This window comes from Panicum virgatum, chromosome 2N, assembly GCF_016808335.1.
Source record: "Panicum virgatum strain AP13 chromosome 2N, P.virgatum_v5, whole genome shotgun sequence".
Taxonomy (NCBI): Eukaryota; Viridiplantae; Streptophyta; class Magnoliopsida; order Poales; family Poaceae; genus Panicum; species Panicum virgatum.
In genome coordinates, this window is record NC_053146.1 from 63571053 (window position 1) to 63592006 (window position 20954).

General features: G+C 43.9%; 1 protein-coding gene and 2 long non-coding RNA genes across 4 annotated transcripts; all 3 read right to left on the reverse strand.

The window, feature by feature from the left end:
* Positions 1-2312: 2312 nt before the first annotated feature.
* On the reverse strand, positions 2313-2653 carry LOC120661796. Of its 2 annotated transcripts, none has more exons than XR_005670044.1 (2): positions 2625-2653; positions 2313-2538 (listed from the first exon to the last, which is right to left on the reverse strand). It is a non-coding gene; the product is annotated as an uncharacterized LOC120661796 (long non-coding RNA). The 2 variants fall into 2 exon arrangements; XR_005670045.1 differs by having other exon boundaries at positions 2637-2651.
* A 2899-nt stretch (positions 2654-5552) lies between these two features.
* On the reverse strand, positions 5553-8157 carry LOC120662903 (putative zinc finger CCCH domain-containing protein 51). Its single transcript, XM_039941956.1, has 5 exons — positions 7928-8157; positions 7623-7784; positions 7336-7518; positions 5737-5825; positions 5553-5626 (listed from the first exon to the last, which is right to left on the reverse strand). The coding sequence occupies exons 1-5, from the start codon at positions 8155-8157 to the stop codon at positions 5553-5555; spliced, it is 738 nt and encodes a 245-aa protein (XP_039797890.1).
* A 9833-nt stretch (positions 8158-17990) lies between these two features.
* Positions 17991-19349, reverse strand: LOC120661798. The gene is made up of 4 exons (XR_005670046.1): positions 19217-19349; positions 18784-19028; positions 18376-18414; positions 17991-18299 (listed from the first exon to the last, which is right to left on the reverse strand). It is a non-coding gene; the product is annotated as an uncharacterized LOC120661798 (long non-coding RNA).
* Between the last annotated feature and the right edge of the window lie 1605 nt (positions 19350-20954).

The following is a 20954-nucleotide window of genomic DNA, read 5'->3' on the forward strand; positions in this document are numbered from 1 at the left end:
TCTTCTGAGGGACCGCACGGCAGGGACCAACACATACATATAGGAATTCTATGTAAAGGCCTCGTAGCGTCCCTATGCAATCACACCTCGGAAGTGTGGTATTGTGCCTAGCTAGCACATTGCGTGGTTGGGTTCAAAGTTCTTCGGAACTTTTACGCGAATTGTGGTGAAAGTGTACAACCTCTGCAGAGTTAAAACTAACCGGTTAGCCGTGCTCACGGTCAAGAGCGGCTTGGACCCTCACATGATTAATTAACTTAAAGATGAGCTCAAATCATATTCTGGTTATTTATTATGGCCTTGCTGAGTACCAACCATAAGTGTACTCACCCTTGCTTACTGCTGCTCAGAAGGAGAAGGTGTATAAAGATTTCTGAAGATGTTGCTGAGTTCTAGGCATACGCAACCCCCAGTCGATTGCCTGTGAAGTATGAAGCCTTCGTTTCCAGGATAAGCTGTATAACTCTGATAGTCTTTTATTTGTTTTAGTTCTCTTTTTCGTGATACTGTTACTGATTATTCACTTATGATGTCTTTATATGTATGAAACTTGATCCTGGCATACATATAGCTTTGCATTCGGTTTTGTCCTTAAAACCGGGTGTGACACATACTGCCACCAATGAATAATGTCTAGATCTGTTGTTCTTGGCCACAATGGCTCCTCCAAGTACAAATCCAATTCTGTGCGCACATAATTAGTTGAGACTATTGGTTGGGAAGACAAATATCTATCAAATATATCAACTACTGCTTTATCTCCACTGTTGTTATTGCTACTGTTATTGCTAGAAGTACCAACACCATCTGTTGTGCCAACACCTTCCATAGAACCTTGGTATTCCAACACCAAATCATACAACAAATCCCTAACTTTCTTCACTTCATTGAACCATGTATGCCCATAAATTTGTTCAAACATAGCATTCAGGAATTGCATTTTGTACCGAGGATCTAGAACAGTAGCAATTGCCATAAGACCATGAGTGTCTTTCCAGTACTTTAGAAATTTTTCTTTCATCAGTGCTGACATCTCTTCTACTTTGGGAATATTACTAGTTTGCCATTTGCTAATAGCTAAATAAATTTCACAAACTTTTGGAAAGAAAAGGTTTGCTGTAACGTATTTAGTGCATGACAACAATTCTGTTATATCATAAAACATCTCCAACCTATCACAAAGCTGCCTAGCAAACTTCCAATCATCTGCAGATGGTCGAAAAGGAGCACAAAGTTTTTCACGGGTTGCAAGACGGTCAAAAATAGGTATATATATTCTAGTGCAGTACTCAACATGAGATATGTGGAATTCCATCTTGTTTTCACATCAAGAGCTATCTTTTTGTCATATTTAAGGTTCTCCTGAGCAACAGCCTTTTCAAAACGCTCATGTCTTTTAGGTGTGGCAGTCCAAAACATAACACTTTCACGGACTCTATCAATGCCCTCTACCATGACAGACAATCCATCTTTCACAATTAGATTGATGATATGTGCATCACAACGCATATGCATGAGTCTACCATTTAACATAAGAGAGGAAAGATGCATCTTATCTTGCATTTTCTCCATAAGATTGTCATTGGTCATGTAATTATCAAGAGTCACAGTTGAAACCTTCCTTTCAATCCTCCAATCCAAAAGTACATCATGCAACACATCACTTATAACTTCAGCAGTATGTGGGTGTGGCACATATATGAACCTGTACAACAATAGAATGAGAATATAAGACAAGCAGTAAGCATAACAATGTACAAAGGAGCAGTTTCAGTTATTTACCTTAGGAGGAAACTTTTCAGCTTCCAATCATCATCAATAAAATGTATTGTCACTACCATATACCCTTTCTTTTGGTGATTGGTTGTCCACAAATCAGTAGTGACTGCAATTCGAGCTTGAATTTTTTGAAAGAATTTTACCATGTAGATCTTTTGCACTTCATGCATATCCAATATATCCTTTCTAATTGTGTTTCTTGACACTACTTTAAACAAAGGTTGCATAGCAGCACAAAACCTTCGAAACCCAGCATGGTCAACAATGGATAATGGGTACTCAGGCACACATATCATCAAAGCTAGCTACTTCCTACAAAGATCTTGATCAAAGACATACTTCTCAACAACAACAGAACCATCAGTTTTTGCAGATAACTTCAAAGTAGATTGTTTTAGGCCTTTCTTAATGTTTCTTGATTCACAAATTTTTAGATGACCATGCAAATGACTTGTGCCATTCCTTGTCTTAGCTGAAAGCAATTTGTGGCACCAATCGCATTCAGCTTTAGGTTTTCCTCCTACTGTTTTTTTAGTAAATTCATCCCAAATCTTAGATTTCTTCTTCTTATTCCCAACTTTTCCATCACCATCATCTTCTATTTCTACCACATCAGTAGTATTAGTACCTTGTGTTGCTGTTTCCTCTGATGCAGCACCATTTCCGCCACCTGAAGATGGAGTCGGTGGTCTACTCCCAGATTGACGAGGACGTTTAGATCCTTGCACTCCACTACCATTAGTTCCTTGAGTAGACATGCTAGATCAAATAGATGAACTAAATCAGTACATAAGACTATCTGAATTAATCAATCAAGTTAATAATCAGTTAACCACCACTACCACCTAAGACTATACCTGACCGAAGTGGCGAGGGAGGGGGAGGATCTCTGGTCGGGAGGCACCATCTTCTTGTTGTCTGCTGCCTGCGCGCCTGCCGAGGGCCGCCTGACCTCCTGGGCGCCGGCCTAGTGCGGAGTGCCGCGGTGCCGCCTGGGCGCTTGCCTCCTGGAGCCTTGGCGCCTCCGCGCCTGCCGAGAGCGCCGCCTGGACCACCGGCGGCCGGCCGCCAGGACCAGGAGCCGGGATGGAGAGGGGGCGGGGAGGCGGGCAGCTGCAAGCAACAGGCCAGCGGCTGCGGGGTGTGGCTGCGGCCGTGCGCGGTGCGCCCGTGTGGGCTGCCTGCCTGCCTGGCGGCTGAGATAGGTGGGGGTCAGGGGAATGGGGGATTGGACTGGGAGCTAGGGTTACAACCAGCTATATATGTGTTGGATAAATGGGCTGGGCCTAAAGGTTATCTGGGCCAGAATTTATGTATGGTGCGGGTGCGGGTTCATCCGCGGGTGAAATTCTAAACCCGCACCCGCATCCACCGGGTTTGAAATCCGCGGGTACTCGCATCCACGGGTCCAATTGCCATCCCTACTCTTTGGAGTACATGATTCTTCATCGTTAGCTTCAGCTAGATGCTTAACAGCATTTTGCATAATGTGAAAAGTGCACAGACTATGCCAAGCTTCTAAAAAGACCTCCTTAACAGCTTTTCCCATTGCCGCATCTTGATCAGTATATATTATTTTAGGCTGCTAGCTATTATGTGCTTTTAGAAAGGTCTCAAATAGCCATTTGAATGACTCAAATATCTCATCATACATGAGAACAGCACCAAAAACCACAGTTTCCCTAAAATGATTGAACCCAACAAATACTCCAAAAAGCCTACTCTCCTTGTTTGTTCCAAAGGTAGTATCAAAACTGACTACATCACCAAAATATGCATAGTCAGCGAGCATTTTAGCATCAACCCAAAAAATATTAGCTATTTGTTCTTCCCGATCCATTTGCAATGCATATTGGAATGGCGGGTTCTCAGCAATCTTTTTTTGAAAATACATAAGCATGTTTCCAGCTTGACCATATGCCATCTCACGTTGGCGTTTGGCCCTCAAATAGTTCTTGTGGTCTCTAAGAGTGTAACTGAGATTAAGTGAGCCACCAACTTGAATTGAAGCCAACTCATGGGCAGCTTTGGGCCCAATTCCTGCATCGTCAGCAGTCTCGATTTCAAAACCTTGTAGCTCTGAAATTTTTCTTTGAGACACCAACAAATGTGAGGTTTGTGACAACTGAAGGGCGTGATTGTGTTCCAAAATCAGCTCACTGACTTTGTAATTGCCCTTCTCCCGGTCTAGTATGAGACCCGTGCGAACTTGGCAATCTGTTCTAGTTTCAGCTCTTTGACACTTTATTAGATGATCTCTTTTGTCTTTCAACCTGTGACCCTCATTAGCACAAACAAATCTGCACGACCTAATCTTTCCATCTGATTTTCTTTTGTTTGAGTACCTTTTTCTAACCTCGAAACCTTTTTGACCACCATAGCTAACCCAAAACATCCAAGCCTCGTCTGTACTACTGAATTTCATGCCAATTTGAGGTAAGAAACTTGGGGAAAATCCATCCCTACAGCAAACAGATATTTAATTTGGTGGTGGTATAATAAGCAACCAAAATATATCAGACTGTATGGGGGAGAAAGAAGCAAGCATGGGTTACACACCTCTTTTCTTCCACTCACATATCCTGATTCTATTTTTTGATGAACGCAAGTTGATGTTTCTTTAATCAAGTCTAACACGAGGTGACTGGATGGGAGGATGGCAAACAAATTAGAAGAATATTGATGCAATCTAAAGACACATGGTGAGACGGAATCACACACCTGCAAGCATGTTCATGGCGACACAACTCAAGCAGCAGCCAATCGCCTCACTCTCATGCTCGCGGAAAAGCCGATCGCCGACTCGACACCGCTGGAACCCTCTCTCGCGGGAAAAATAGACGGAACTCATGCCAAAAAGGAAAAAACAGCGCCAAAAAGCGAGCGACGGATGTACTTGTTATTGGGCCAAGGCCCAGATAGTAGAGGAGCGCGGCGGCCAGACCTACAGTTCTGAGTTGCATCCTCCGATTCTCAGCCGACGGTACGGATGGCGTGACTGCGCCGTGCAGTCATTTCACGTGAAGTTAGACGATCTTGTTCCCTCGTTTCACGTTGGGATCTGTAGGGTTTTTTTTTGAAAAGATCTGTAGTCTATTTACATGTATTCAGTCGGCAAGCTGTTTGGTTAACTCTAATTTTTTGTTTTAGTTTTCTACGTAGTCTTCTAGAGTCCACTCTTTTCATCTCGAGATTGATTGCATGGCAATACTCACGGATGCAGACAATGTTCCTGGGTTAGGAATGCAGAAAGAACCACTTTATCAAATCCTACCACAACAACGCCCCCGGATGTATCATAATGCCATCAACTGCACAATCAGCTAGTACATCATATCTGAAGTGCATGTAACTATGCTCAGGTACGTTTCAAGTCACCGATCAGAGAAGCGCTTAGCGCCTCTGATCGTGTGACAATTCAAGCTGGTCACGTTGCTCGCGGCATGGCCGGTCGCAGAGATGCTTCCCCTCGCTAGTAAATGTCATCAAGGGTTCCTGGAAGTCCCAAGTCATCACTGCAAAATAGTTTGCACGGTTCGGATGAAACAGCCAGATCAACGAAGTGACAAAATAAGGAGAAGATGTCAGGCATAGTTTAGTGACATCCGGAGTGCTCCGTGCAGAACTAGTTTGATCTCACGCAGGCTTAACTAGAAGTGTTCGAGCCGGCTAACTCCAATGATGTTACCAAAGACTAAACTGACAAGGGTGGCAGCAAAGCATCCTAGATGCCAATTGAAGAAAGCTGGACCTACGAGCATAAATAGGAAGACTCACCTATCTCGAGCTGCTGGTGCCTCATCCAAATGACTTTGTACAGGTGAAGATTCTGCGGTACTGTCATCTTCTAGATGTTTTACAGAACCGAGTAAGCTTAATAACAAAAGAACTGCGAACTTGCAGCACACTACAATGACAAACATGGAAGATAAGTAAAGCCGAGTATGCAGTACTCACCCCCTGTTTGGTGCTCATGAATAACACTACTGAGACCTGACGCGTTGTTTGCACCGGAGTTTGAATGGGCGTCTTTCTCAGCCAACTTTCTGTATTTGAAGGAACTTTTAGATAAAAGGTCGTAAAAGATCACACACAAACACCAAACAAGTTCGTGTACAAGTTAGTAAACTTATATTGCAGGGATTGTTAAATAAACTAGGTGATACCCCACGCGTTGCTGCGGGATTTCTTAAATTTTAACGTGAAATTTGAAAGTAGAAAAATTAAGATGATTGGATGGCAACATTAAAAAAAATCAATGGAAAACATAAATAGATGGCCCTAGTGGACATTGATGTGGCATTTGATATAATGGGTTCCTATATGATGCGGATAACTTGCATGTTAAGAAAAATAGAGTTAATGACTTTAGTAGGTGTCATCTATATAGGCTATATAATTGATATGAATTTTACTTGCATGTTATTTTTTATCAAGATCTGGTAGAAATCGATAAACTAACATCAATAGAATATTTGATCACATTATAAAAGAATATGTGCTCAAAGAAATAGAGTATGTATATGAATCTTTCCGTTAATAGATTAAAGATTAAAAGTATTGCAAAAATAGAGTATGTATATGACTTTACGTTAATAGATTAAAGATTAAAAGTATTGCACATAGTAGAAATCATATGGACATTTTCTTATTTATTGAATCTCGTAAAAATCGATAAGCTAAAAGAAGAAACACCAATAGAATATTTGATCACATTATAGAAGAATAGGTGATGAAAAAATAACGTATGTATATGATTTTACTTTAGTTAATTAAAGATTAAAAGTATTGCATATTGTAGAGATGACATGAACATTTTTTGTAATTAATAAGGTAGTTGAAAGTTAGTGGGACACTTAATGGAGAATGATGTAGACACCTTGCATGAAGAGAGAAATAGTTAGTGGGTGCTATCTATATAGGTTATATATGCCCATAATAACCAAAACAAACAGAAATAAGAAAACCCTTCTTTTTTTCCTCGAAGACACGCACCATTGCATTAGGAGATAGGAATGTGACGATCAAAACAATGACCCTACACGACCAAAGAACTAAGAAAACCTTGGCGTTACAGAAATTTCACATTGCAACTTGTGGGTAGCAAGAAAGGCTTAGTAGCAGGGTAAGCCATAAGCAAGGTGTGCCAATCTTTTGGAGATTAGTGCAAAAGGAGGTATATAGGTAAGGCATAAGCAAGGTGTGCCAATCTGTGGAGGTTTAGTAACAGGCTATATGCCATGGATCGAGATTTAGTCACTACCACTTGGCTGAGATAGTTTATTGGTGTAATTATAAATAAGCTCAGTATTCCAAGATGGATAGACCACGATCGTTTCCATTATCTAAAAAAGACTGTTCAATAATCTTGAGGAAACACAGTGTAAGAAGATTGGTTTGGACCGTACTTAATAACAGTAAAGATTCTAGGCAGGAACACACTACACCAAACACGAGTTATCGTTTTAATGGAAGATGGTAATTGCAGGTTTACACTGCATTCGAGTACAATATTTGAGCAGCAAGGAACAGAAAGGACAGGTAATATATCCTTACTCTAGTTCATGCTTTTCCTTCCAGGCTTTGACAAAAACTTGATCTCCGCATATGAAATGAGGGTTCCTGGGACTCCTTTCTGATAAGACTCGTTTTGCAGTTCCAGGGTACAGGAAGATCACGTAACCAAACATGCGTTTCTTCCGAAGTGGAATTCGAACGTCATTGACAGGGCCATACTGGCTGGAAGAACACCATGATAATACTTTTTACAACTACATAAAGACATTGTAACAAGTAGAGGCTTCATGTCAAAATAATAAATTACTAAAATGAGACGGTGATACCTGAAGTAGTTCCAAGCATCTTCTTTAGTGAATGTGCTTTTAGGCCCAAAGGTAATATAAATCTGGTCACTGCCGTTCCCAGCAGGAGACATCACCAATTTAAAACCATCATCCAAGTACTTAGGGGCCTCTTCCAACGGGACAATATAACATTGTCCCTGTCTAAAGTTGAAACAGCACCAGTCATAATCAGAAAACTTAGTGAGATTGTGCTGCTTTATACTCAAGATAGAGACATAATGCAACCTAGCTAGGATCTGAGAAACAAGCAGAGATGCATAGGATCAGGAAGAAAAAAAAAAGACCTCTCAATCACTCTGGTGGTGCAAAGCTTCGTGAGCAGACAAGTGAAGCTGTGATCATTCTGCTGGCCCTTCGTGCATGAATCTCCAAACTTGAGAGGCTTTCCATACCTCTTAATGTAGATATTCGCCAGAGACTCAACTGGGACTTTTGGTGGTCGCAGTGAAAGCAGGAGCTCACTGATCTCCTTCTCCAACATGGGCAATGACTCAGGAGTCTGAACTTGCCTCATGCTATTCGTCTTAGGGGAATCGGACCCATGGGAGAACAGACAGTTCTCACCTTTCTTACATGAACCCGTGGAGAAGAGAAAATGACAAGGCTTGATCTGCTCCTTGGAGCTACTCGGATATCCAGTGACTTGACAAGCATTTCCATAATTACTTGGTAAGCCATCACCTGGAATGCAAAAAGACTGGAAATGTTCCCCCAAGCCAATGAATCCTGGAAATGGGCTCTGACAAGCTCCCGTTGGACCGGATGGATTCTGAGCCTGAATTCCATGAGAACTGCCGCTAGGATGGTACTGATGCTGCTGCAATGGTCCAACCTGATTGATGGGATGAACTGGATCTTGAATTCCATGATAACTGCCGCTTGGGTGAAACTGAGGCTGCCAATGGATGTATGGTATATAAGCCCCTTCACAAGGTGGCTGTGGTGGGGGTAACATCGGGAATAGATACTTCGCCTCAACGATCAGGCGCTGTATTTGGTCATCCGAGGCAAGTAGATACTGCCTTATCTCCACAGGTGTTTTGCTCGAGATCATGTAGGAAACAATCCCGTCTGCGTTAAATGGATGAAGTCGCCGGATCCTATTCCGCAACGACCTGACACATTCGTCTATGTTCATCTCTTGCTCCCTACACCACAGAGAACAAGATTGCTTGAATTCAGTGCAAGGCATGATTTAGCGAAGCAAATGCAGGATATTCTTAGTTCCTAAAAAAGGCGTCCGGCCGCTTCAACAAAAAAAAAGACATCCTCAAAACAGTTGCAAGAAGTAAACCCTGGCAGCCACGTGAAAAGAAAAGCTTGCATCATCCCTGCTTCCACCAACAAAAGAACACTAGGATTTGTCCCCATTTCAGGCTTCCTATTTCCTAATTCCAAAATTAAAGAAAATAGCAGATTTGCCCTTCAGTAGCAGTATTAGCAACTCTAACCGACACCAAACCCCCCAAAATCGAACGGACACAAGGCCAAGAAATGTTTGTTCTTTCCGAGTTTCTGATAATCCGTATCCAGAATCTAACACCTTCGGTCCTTCCGACTTCTCCAAGGGCCCCGCAAGAACACCACAAGCACAATCGAGATCGAACAAAAAGGCAATTATTTGTAATCGCACACAGACCTCAATCGACTTCCTTGGGGACGCACTGCACCACGCGACACCATCGCGCGAAGCGCCGCGGAAGGGGGTAGAAAGGACAGGAATGGCGGAAGAAGGGGCTGCAGGGTGCGGGCGCGAACACAAAATTCCGTATGCCGCGCAGGCAAGCCCCGCCGCGGAAATTCGTGCCCGCGGGTGGCTATTTGCCCGAGGTTGGAAGCGGGGAGGTGGCAAGGCGCAACTGCGCAAGGCTTTCCCAAACTCTTCCGAGACAGGGTTTTATGGTACTGTTCGGCTGGCTGACTGGCCTGCAACCAACCGGCTGGGATGACGGGAGCTGGTGTTGGCTGGTTATTCCAGCTCAGTCGGTTTTCCTCAGCTGAACAGGCTATATGTTGTCACGCCTCAGAAGTCAGAAGCTGTTAGCGACCTGTGATAGTTTTGGCTCGAGATCAGATATCTTACACTTATTAGAGATATGACGTTGTTAAGAGAACAAAAAAAAGTGGTTGGATATTATTATTTTCTTCTCCCAAAAACAAACATGAAAATATGGGATCAAATTCAGTATACGGAGAAATCACCTAAGGTGTAGTGATTTGCTGGAGGATAGTCACTAATTTGGATATCCTTTTCACGATGTGAGATAGTTTTTTAGTTTCAAAGTTGCCGTAGAAATTTATACATTCGCTAATTTAGAGGTGAAACATAGAAACAAAATCAGAGACCATGGGAATCATAAATATTTTCTTAAAAATATGGTAAAGGGATAAATGAGAGTGAAAAATCAAGAAAGTGATGACAAGGTTCTTAAAATATAAGAAACAAAATCGAAAGTCATGGAAAGCGATAATGGATTTCTTAAAATATGAAAAATAGGAAACATAAGGTGGAAAACCATAGAAAATGATAACAGTTTCCTTAAACTACGGGAAGCGGTATAAGAAATGATATAATTGTATCAAAATATGCGAAAGGGAGCAAGGGAAGTGGAAACCAAGTAAATGGTAGCTTTTTCCTTGAATTATTGGAAGTGAAGAAACCGAAGCAGAAACCACGAGAAGTTATAGTGTATTTCTTACAACATGGGGAACGGAAAAATCATGAGAAATGTAATGGTTGTCTTGAAATGCAAGCAACAAAGAAACGGAAACAGAAATGGAAAAGTGACTGCGGTTGTCTTACAATATGAAAACGGAGAAATAGACGCGCAAGTTATGGAAAGTGATTGCTAAGTTCTCGAAAAATGGAGAAACAGAAATGGGAACCACGCAAAAGTGATAACAGAAGAAAATATTTGCTGAAACTAAGATTCAAACCATGGTAGCATAGTTTCAATAGAATGTCAGTTTATCTTATCTTATTTCTCTAAATTTGTTCTACCTCTGCTTGTGCAAGTTTCAAAATGTACCTAGACGGCTTAAGCCCATGAGGCCATGACATTCAAACTAGCAACCATAATCCTCACACCCTCTTTATAGTGCTGTTGTTGACACCTTGCCTCTGACCTCCAAATGTAGTTCTATCCACCCACTCTCTAATGTCGGGGGATCCCTGCTTCTTTTTTCTAATTGTAGTAGATGCCCGGGACATTTTAATGGTTATTTTTCTAAAAAATTCCCTCAAAAAATTTTAATGGTTACAGCCTACACGTGTGGAATTCGGAGTGTGTGTGAGAGAGAGAGCGCGCGCACTACACGTCGCGGAGAACGTCTCCGGTGCTCCCGCACCCATAGGTACTCCCATGCTCCCACAAAAAAATGCAGAGGAAAAGTGCACGGTAAATTCAACCAAAAATATATGTGGATAGATGATTCAATTCTCTACATTGTTGCAAAATTTCAGATCCAATGAATATTTGTGCACGGAGCAAGGAACAAGACAAAATCAGCATGTAAACGGGTCCGTTTTTACTGTTTATCGTGCCCGCTAACAACATGCTGATTTTTTCTTTTTTGTTACTCTTTACACAAAAGTTCGTTGGACTTGGAATTTTGCAACAATGTAGAACCTGTAATCATGTATCCACACATATTTTTTGTTGAATTTACCAATAACTTTTTCTTTGTATTTTTTTAATGGGAGCATGGGAGCACCTCGTGGGCTGGGAGCACTGGAGACATCCCCACACGTCGAGGTGTTTTTAGGGCCTAAGGTGCTAACTGCTAAACGCGAATCCGGCCGGCCTGTTATGTGTGTGACAGGCTTTTTCAGCACGGAGCCCAGCAAGATAATGGACCAGGCCTTGATGATGCACTCACCCATTTGGGCTTAGGGCCGCTTGAGGTCCGAAAGTGCTCCGATGGTCCTAGCAAACTCCTGCAGCTGTGCTGCCTTTTGCTTTGGCTGCGATAACGACGGCGCATGACTGTCAAAAAAGATAACGACGGCGCGTGACTGTGTGAGACCGTGTGGATCGGCATGTGTGAGAAGCAGCGCCGCCCGCGGCTCCGCCAGCTAGGCCCCTGGGCACCCCAAAAGCTGAGCACGCACGAGCACCGCGCGCGCGGCGGCTGCCGGTTTCCCCCCACACAAACAAAAACTGCGTGCGCCACGGCGCGAGTGTTCGCGACCACGCCACCAGATGGATCCTGGGTCGCGCCGCGGCAGGTGGCATCGTGTCGCGCGACTCGCGACGCGGCGCAGTCGGCCGGCGTGCATCGCGAGCGCGGGGCCGTGGCGTGGCCGTGGCACGCCCGCGGTCGGCCGGCACGTCACACGGCAGGCGCACGTGTGAACCGCCCGGCGGCGGCGTGCTGCCAGCGCCCGGCGCCGGCGCCGGATGGGGATCTCCCGGGGAGGCGCTAGCGAACAAGCGGAGCCGAGCCCCAAAACCGCGTAGATGGATGCGATCCTGCGACCACATGGCGCGCGTGGGGGCGTGGGGCACCGGTGACTCACGAGTCACGAGTCACGACAGCATCCATCCATGGTGGACGAAACAGAAGCCATCCTCGACCCCACCTCTTCGTAGGTGTCTCGTCATAGGAGTATGGTTTTCTATGAGGGTTTTTTATAGAAATTAAAGTGCAATAAACATTCATTCAGATATAAATGTATCTTAATGTATAGCTTTCCAATTAGTGTATAAAGAACATTTCACTAGCAAATCGTAATGCTAACCTGTAAATTAACTAACAATAATGTTTCAATAATGAGTCAAACGAAATCATGCATAGCTTTAGTACTAGAGACCATACAACTTGAAGCTGTTAGGAGACAAATCTACGTTAAAGAAGGAGCTGTCAAGAGATGGTGTCGACCATCATGTACTAGTGACAGGACTCAGGAGCATCAGTTGGAGCTCTGGCAGCAGAAGCCCTGGCGGCTTTTGGGCACCGCTTACGCCCTGTACCTCAAGGCGGCATGAGTACTTGCGCCTCGTCTGGATTTCGAATGGGACTTTATCGATCCCTGTCGATCCATTCTTGCTCAAAGTTTGGTATGATGTCTTTCTAGAGAGGAACGATTTGGGTACAGCTACTTCATGAGGCGAGCAAAGAGATTGGAGTCGGGAGGAGATAGGAAAAAGAAGTTCACGAGAGTGGAAGACCGATCAGGGATGGATTAGAAAAGCGTGAAGAGGATTTGGGCTAGCGCTCCATTGTTTAGCGGTGCTCTGGTTAGCGCCCAGGGTGAGTGTGGATTGCGATGACAGAGGAAGACGATGCAGCGGATCCTAGAGGAAATGGAAAACACATGAATTGGAAAATGACAACTCCTCTTAAGTTTTTACACATCAGTGTACCCGCCGAGGCGCTACCTACTTTCATGAAGAAAAAACGATACCATTTTCCTTATATCTTTAACAAATCATTTATATACCTGTTTAAGTAAAATGCATCGATGGTCCCTAAATTTGTAAGGATATGTCACTTAGATCCGTCAAGTCTGAAAATGTATTTCTGGATCTACAAATTTGTAAGGGTGTGTCAATTAGATTCGTCAACTTTGAAAGTATATTTCTAGGTTACAACTTTTCAAATTATTCACTGCAGGGCTAAACATATCCACGTATGCATGCAATGCTAATATGGTACAGTGACTATATGTTTCTAAGACTGCCAACGTGGACTATGATGAGAATTGACGTATTGCCTCTATTTGTTTTTCTCTACCATGCCATCTCACTCAGTCATTCCTCTTCCTCTTGGCCCGGATTGCTTTGTCAATCCCACCACTTGCTAGGCCGCCCCTCTGGGTGCCTCTGGCTATGGCAACTGGGCCCATGTCAATGATGGCGTTAGAGCATGGTCAATAAGAGCGACAAGCGGCTTGGCGCTTTCACTGTTTTATGCGCGGGTGAACAGTGGGTGAACAGAGGAACAGTGGATGAACATTAGGTGAACAGTGGATGAGCTCGGCGACGGAAGCGGCGACAAGCTACGCGCTCTCTCTCCTCCAGCTCGGTCGGGCAGCTGACGTGTTGGGCGTTTCGCCGTACCTGCCCTTAGGCGCACCATGTCAGATCATCTGGTGGACGTGGTGGGCGAGTTAGAGAGCAGCATGTATGGATGGGACAACCCGTTCAGGGTTGTATTGAAGAGATATTGAGAAGAAAAAAATAAGTGAGACGGGAGATGTACAGTCAATATGTTTTGGATCTGAGATGAACAATTTAAAATGTTTATGGACTTAGAAATGCACTTTTGAAGTTTTTTGGGCTCAATGCATTTCCGAAGTTAATGGATCTACATGACACATCTTTTACAAGATTACTAGCCTATCAACCCGTGCTCCCGCACGGGCTCATTAAAACTAATATAAAAATAATATCAATAATTATAATTAGAGTAAAATGCACTGTGGGTTCTTAAACTAGTTGAGCCGTTCTGTTCAGGTCCATGAACTTTGAAAATGCATTTTTAGGTCCAGGATCTATTTAAGTGAGTCACTTGAGGTCCAAAACGCCTCCGACCGCCTTTGACCGTCTACGTGGACGGCCAACTCGGATCCAAGATGGACTCAGATCCAACGTGGACCGCCTCTCTCTCTTCCTCCCCATCCCCTCCTCTGGCGTCCTTCCCGTGCCACCGCCCCTCCTTTGCTCCCTCCCTCCTCCTCCCTCCTCTGCCCCGCGTCGGCCTCCGTGCCCCGCGCCCATGCTCGGCTCGCTCGCCGCGCTCCGCCGCCGCCCCGCCACGCTCCGCCGCCACAGGGGAGGAGAAGCAGGGGAGGGAAGCACGTCCGCCGCGGCCGCTCTGCCTTGCCTCGCCACGGCCGCCCAGCCTCGCCAGCGGGGGATGCAGGGGACAGGGCGACGCAGCTCGGCGATGGAGGGAGCAGGGGAAGCCGGCGGTGAGAAGGCAGCGGGCGGCGGCGACATCCAGGGGCGCCCGCGAGGAGGAGGAGGGCCGCGCCGCCGCGCGCATGCAGTCCGCGCCACATGCAGGGGAGGGAGGAGGGGCAGCCGCCCTACTCGCCAGTGCCGCAGCTGCGCGCTGCCGCCGCAGCCACAGCTGCAGATCCACGAGGATGCCGCGTCAAGGCCCGCCATCCACGCCGCTCAGGGGCCGCTCTTCTCTGCCGCGTCGTGCGGAGCCGCAGGGCACGCTGCGCGAGGGCCGCCTAGAAGGAGCCTCTACTGCGGACCGGAACCCAGGGAGCTCCCCGCCGCCGCCTGCGACGTTGCCCCGCCGCGGCCGACCGTCCTGGCCCGCTCCGCCGCTCCGACCTGCCGCGCGTCGGCCCGCCGCCGCCGAAGCAAGCCGGCCGGAGAGGGGGAGCCGGATCCGACAGTGCGCCGATCCGCCATGGCCGGCCGAGCTCCGCCGCTCGCAGATCTGCCATGGCCGGCCGACCTCCGCCACCCGCAGATCCGCCATGGCCTTGCTCGCCCGCCGCAGCTCCGCGCCGGCGAGGTAGAGGAGGACGTGGTCGCCGGGGCGTCGGGCAGGAGGGCCCCTCTGCCGCCAGCCTCGCCTCGCCGGGGCTCCGGCCCCTCCGCCGCGGCTCACTTCGCCGGGGCTCCGGTCCCTCCGCCGCGGCTCGCCTCGCCGGCGGCGCAGGGGGGAGAGAGGGGGCGGCGCCGGCTAGAAATGGGAGGCGGAGGCGCGGTGCAGGGGAGAACGGGGAGAGAGAGAAAGAGAGAGAGTGGGGAGGGCGGAGCGGCGAGCGATGCAGCAGGACTGCACGCGCGGGAGCCGGCGAGGCACGCGTGGCGGCCAGCAGCCACGTTGGATCGGACGTGGCGGTCCACGTAGGCGGTCAACACTGGTCAGAGGTGTTTTGGACCTCAAGTGACACACTTGAATAGATTGTGGACCTATAAATGCATTTTCGAAGTTCATGGACCTAAACAGAACATGTCAACTAGTTTAAGGACCCCCAGTGCATTTTACTCTTATAATTATGTATCTCACGCTCTTTTTCATAAATTAAATATTCCAACACATACTCTAAAACATATATTTATCATTATTTAGTTACAATAGATTTCATTTTGCATCCCACCTCCACATGTATTCGACGATATATATATTTAGTTGAACTATTTGTTTGTGAATTGGTAGTCTTATCTCTTCAATCATACATAAATACATGGTGACACATCGTGTAAAATATATATTTATTATTATTTACAATATATTTCATTTTGCATCCCACCTCTATGTGTATTCGATATATATATTTAGTTGAACTATTTATTTGTGAATTGGTAGTCTTATCTCTTCCATCATACATAAATACATGGTGACACGTCGTGGGTAGTACTTTTATATAAGCAATAATATTAGTAATGATAGAAATTATAATTTAGATTTCTATATTGGTACTTTAATATTTTATTATAATTATATAATTTAAATTCTGATTTAGGAGTAATTAACTTCTAATAATAATATAATTGGATTATTTATATGTAAATTTAGGGGATTATTTGTATTATAATGGTATAGGTGGGTAATTTACACGAAGATTAAAGGGTTACTTTAGATTTTTTTATAATGGCATAGGTGGGTAATTTAGATACATGTTTAGGGGGTTACTTTGTCTATTTTTATAATGGTAGAGGTGGGTAATTTATAAGAAAAGATAACAGATCCAATGGCTATTATAATTAGAGTTGTTAGATTGATGGTTAGATGTTTCTGATTTTTGTGAGAATTTATAGGATTTTTCTATTTTTTTAAAGTGTACACCTAGGATCCTAGGTCGCTTCGTGTGGAGACTTCAAAGGAGTCTCCAATCTATTATCTTATTATTTGGCCAACAAACGGAGCCTCCACGTTCGCTCTCAAGGCCTAAAAATTCCCACTTTAATCGAAAAAATAGAAAAATAAAAATTACCCACAACTGCCATTATAATAAAAATTAGTCTAAAATATCCCTGTGCCTAATTAAAAATCACCCACCAATGCCATTATAAAAAAAAATAAATATAAATATCATTTAGCTATGTATCAGTTACAAACATATACTATTTATAAAAACTAAAGCTAACAACAATCAATCAAAATAAAATGAATATAAGAATAATTATATGCATAATATTAATAAACTTAACAAATCAAATTTTATTATAGGTAGATCATATTTGAATTGTTTTAACCAACAATAAGATATAATTTACGATAATGAACAGGGTGATATATGGTAAAAATAGTATAATTTTTAAGTAAGGATACACCGACATGCAAATATTTGAACTTTCAATGCTAGCCGCGCAAATGCGCGGGCTATACGCCTAGTTTTATATATATTATCTTATTATTTAGCCAACAAACAGAGCCTCTACGTTCGCTCTCAAGGCCTAGAAATTCCCACGTTAATCGGAGAAAAATAGAAAAATAAAAATTACCCACCACTGCCATTATAATAAAAATTAGTCTAAAATACCCCTGTGCCTAATTAAAAATCACCCACCAATGCCATTATAAAAAAATAAATATAAAATATCATTTAGCTATGTATCAGTTACAAACATATACTATTTATAAAAACTAAATCTAACAACAATCAATCAAAATAAAACAAATACAAGAATAATTATATGCATAATATTACTAAACTTAACAAATCAAAATTTTATTATAGGTAAATCATATTTGAATTGTTTTAACCAACAATAAGATATAATTTACGATAATGAATAGGGTGATATATGGTAAAAAATAGTATAATTTTTAAGTAAGGATACACCGACATGCAAATTTTTGAACTTTCAATACTAGCCGCGCAAATGTGCGGGCTATACGCCTAGTTAATAATAGTAAGATGAATTCAGAAATACACTTTTAAATTTGACAGACGTAAATGACACATCCTTACAACTATAGGTACCGATGGTATATTCTACTTATTAAATGGTATGTCCATATTCGTGAATCTACTAGAAACACATGCGCGGCTTTGCCGCGCCCACCGGTGAGTTCCCTTGTGATCCAAATAGATTTCTGGTGATTTTAATCAAATTTACAAAAAAATATTTATAACACCAAATTTGTTTCGTTGAATTCATCATAATCAAATATTCTTTGTGTTGCTCGATTTGATTGTGTTATCACTGTGTACCACTGTCAATTCATGTAGCATGTGAAATTAGTCAATGTATTAATTGATAGCACTTAATTCTGAGGTGACAAAGGAAATAACAATGCATGGTATATCAGAAAGTTGTCTGATAACTTTGTATGAGACTGTTTTGCTCTCGGGCAATTCTGTGTAAACATATCATTTCACTATATAGTACAAATGGCACCAAATATAAAGACAACAAATGGTGCAGATTGAACCATTACAAAACAGTATTTTTTCTAAGAAAGTAGGGTTTATATTACAATTTTGAAATATGAGCAACATTTGTATTGAATATTTTTTTAATTTGAAGGATCCCCATATGCTATGGGGTAACGGCATCTTACAAGGTATATTTGTACATCTGAGTCATAAGACATGCATATATATAATGGCAAGGAGTCTTTTAAAAAAAACAAAGGAAAGGAACGTAGAACATTTCAGATAGGAATTAAAATTCATAATCACCGAATGAGCAACTTCGGCGAGGTTATTGTGATGCTCGGCCAAGTCTAGATGCCCTGCATAAGTAGATATATATTATTATTCTAAGAATGTAAAGACAGCAAGAGAAGAGGTAATTTTCGACAACCATACCATTTCACATAATTAGCATGATCCATTGAGTAAATGCCCCTGGAAATTAGAATATATTCAGACTAACAGAACATCCATGTGTTTATTTATATATGACAAGATAGGTGATGAAAAAAAAATATGCACAGTGTTGCCATGTTTCTCAATTCTACTGTGGGTTTAGAACTGGCATATCATATGTATCTTTATACAATATAAACAAATAGTACCTGCCCTGCATATGTTGTGTTGATAACAGTCTTAATTAGATGGTCATTGCTACTATAGCAAGTAATAAAACATTATTTCTATGTTTCTTTTCCCCCTTGGATTGTCCTTCTTGGGTTGCAAGCCTTAGACTCTCTCAGCATACCTTGCCTCTGCCGTAAGCAATAATTACTGGAATATGAGCAAGTGGTTAGGCAGTACCTTAGCTTGCTTGCCCTGCAGGGGCTGCAGGAGCATGATTCGGTCTCTGCTGCTGCAGGAGGAACATCAGGTCCCCTTTCAGCAATTGCTCTTATCTTGATACGAATTTGACAATCAACATCCGTCTGAGGAAGATCCGCAACCAGATCTTTCGGAAACTCAACCTGGCTATCTTGTAGCTTATATTTTCTCAGTGCGCACCTATTTGCTGGAGCGCAATTGATCTTCTTGCATTAGTGTTACCTCTGAAAGCATATTATTTTCGTCAGATTTAACACAAGTACATTACCAGGATTATCAAATTCTTCCCATGCCATATAGCAGGATTAACAGAGCCTTCATTCAAGGTTGGCTCGACAACAGCAAGAGGCTCTTTGAGATGGATTGGAAAATGGTAAAGGCAAAGGGTGAGACGAGAGGTAGTTGAGTTTACCTTGTTTGCCGTCGCCGTGTCCATCGAGAGAGTTGAGTATGGCTACCCCCGAGGCGATGATGAGCCAGTCAGAGAAGCAGTATAGCCACCGATGATGAGCCGTCGCCGTTTCATTTGCTTGCTGCTGGCAAAAAGATCTGTCAGCACGAAAGGTCGCCGATAAGCGGCGTCATATAAAACTCAGATGTCAGATCAGAAGGAATAATGCAACATGCCATCGTGCAAGCATGTTGACACGAAGATAGGAGAATCCGGAAAAGAACCCGTACGATCCTACCCCCGTAGTTTAACATATACTCCATACAAAAAGGCACGGAAAAAGTCAGCCGAGATCAGAGCAGAGCAGGTGAGGCGACTAACGCCGATCTTCTCAATTCAATTCCACAGCTTACATTAGCACAAAAGCTGACTAATAGTAGCACTAATGTCCGGCCAAGTTCCAATCACTGGACTGAGTAACCAATGAGCTTTGGGTTACACGGCCAAACACCTGCCGTAGACTAAGGTGAAGCCGAAGTGCTGAACAGAGTCGCCGTAGTCCATCGACGCCATCGTCTCGTCGTGTCGTGTTGCTCCAGCCTTTTTCCGTGATCGGATCATGGTACGGTAACTACGGTTGCGGTCAAAAGTCAAACCACTTGCCGCCGGTCCACGGTTGACCAGTACCAGCAGCTCTGTAAAGAGACAAAGGCATCATCGATTAATTACCGTAATTAGATTCGTCGCGAAAAGTTACACCTATCCTTAAAAATATTTTACAAATGGACTTCATTTAGTACACCATGCATGTGAGATTTTTTTTTGGGAAATGTGGGTGCTAAAATTCCAGCGTGATCCAATCAAGGCCAAAGGAGCCGTTTAGTTAAAAAAAATTCACCTTGAAATTTGTGCCTCCCTCTTTGGACACATGCATAGAGCACTAAATATAGTTAAACAATAAAACTAATTGCACAGTTTGGATGTACGCGACGAGACGAATCTTTTGAGCCTAATTAGTGTATGATTAGACATAAGTGCTATAGTAACCCACATGTGCTAATGATGCTGTCGAATAGGGGCGGCGCTAGGGGTATGCCCCTGTATGCCAAGGCATACCCAAGATTTGGGATGGAATACCAATACATATACTGATATACAAAAATTTATACAATAGCTCATAACCTCATAGGCCTAATTCAGCAAAGAAAGCCCACGAAGGGGAAAAAGCCCAGAACCAGAAAAACTTCCGTCCGTTCATCCCGTCGCCAACCGCAGGTCCAGGCCGTGCGCCCCGTCGCCCTGTCCTCGGTTCTCCCCTGCCGGCTCCCCGCCTGGCGCCTGGCTCCGCCTCCGCATATCCCCCACTCCAGCGTCCGGCGAGGCGGCGTCCGGCTACCTGCTGCCCTGTGCTGCTGACCGTTGTGCGGCTAGGCAAGGTCCTCTCGACCTCCCCAGCACAACAGCACTCCACTGGCGAGGAGCGGAGGTAGCCACCGGTGGCCAGGCAGCGGGCCAGCGGCGCGCAGTGCCCCGACGGTCGGCGGAGGCAGGCAGGCAGGCAGTGCCGCAGCACTATCCGTCCTCCACCACCACCGGCCCCTCAGCAGCTTCAACTTTCAAGCAAGGTAAGGTTACACCCTAGACAGTATGACCTTAGATCCACATTCACTCCTCAGTAAACTACTGAAGATATTCTTTTCCAATTCTTTCAATTGTGTTGAAAGAGTATTTTGTACTATGAATTTTATGAAGAACAAAC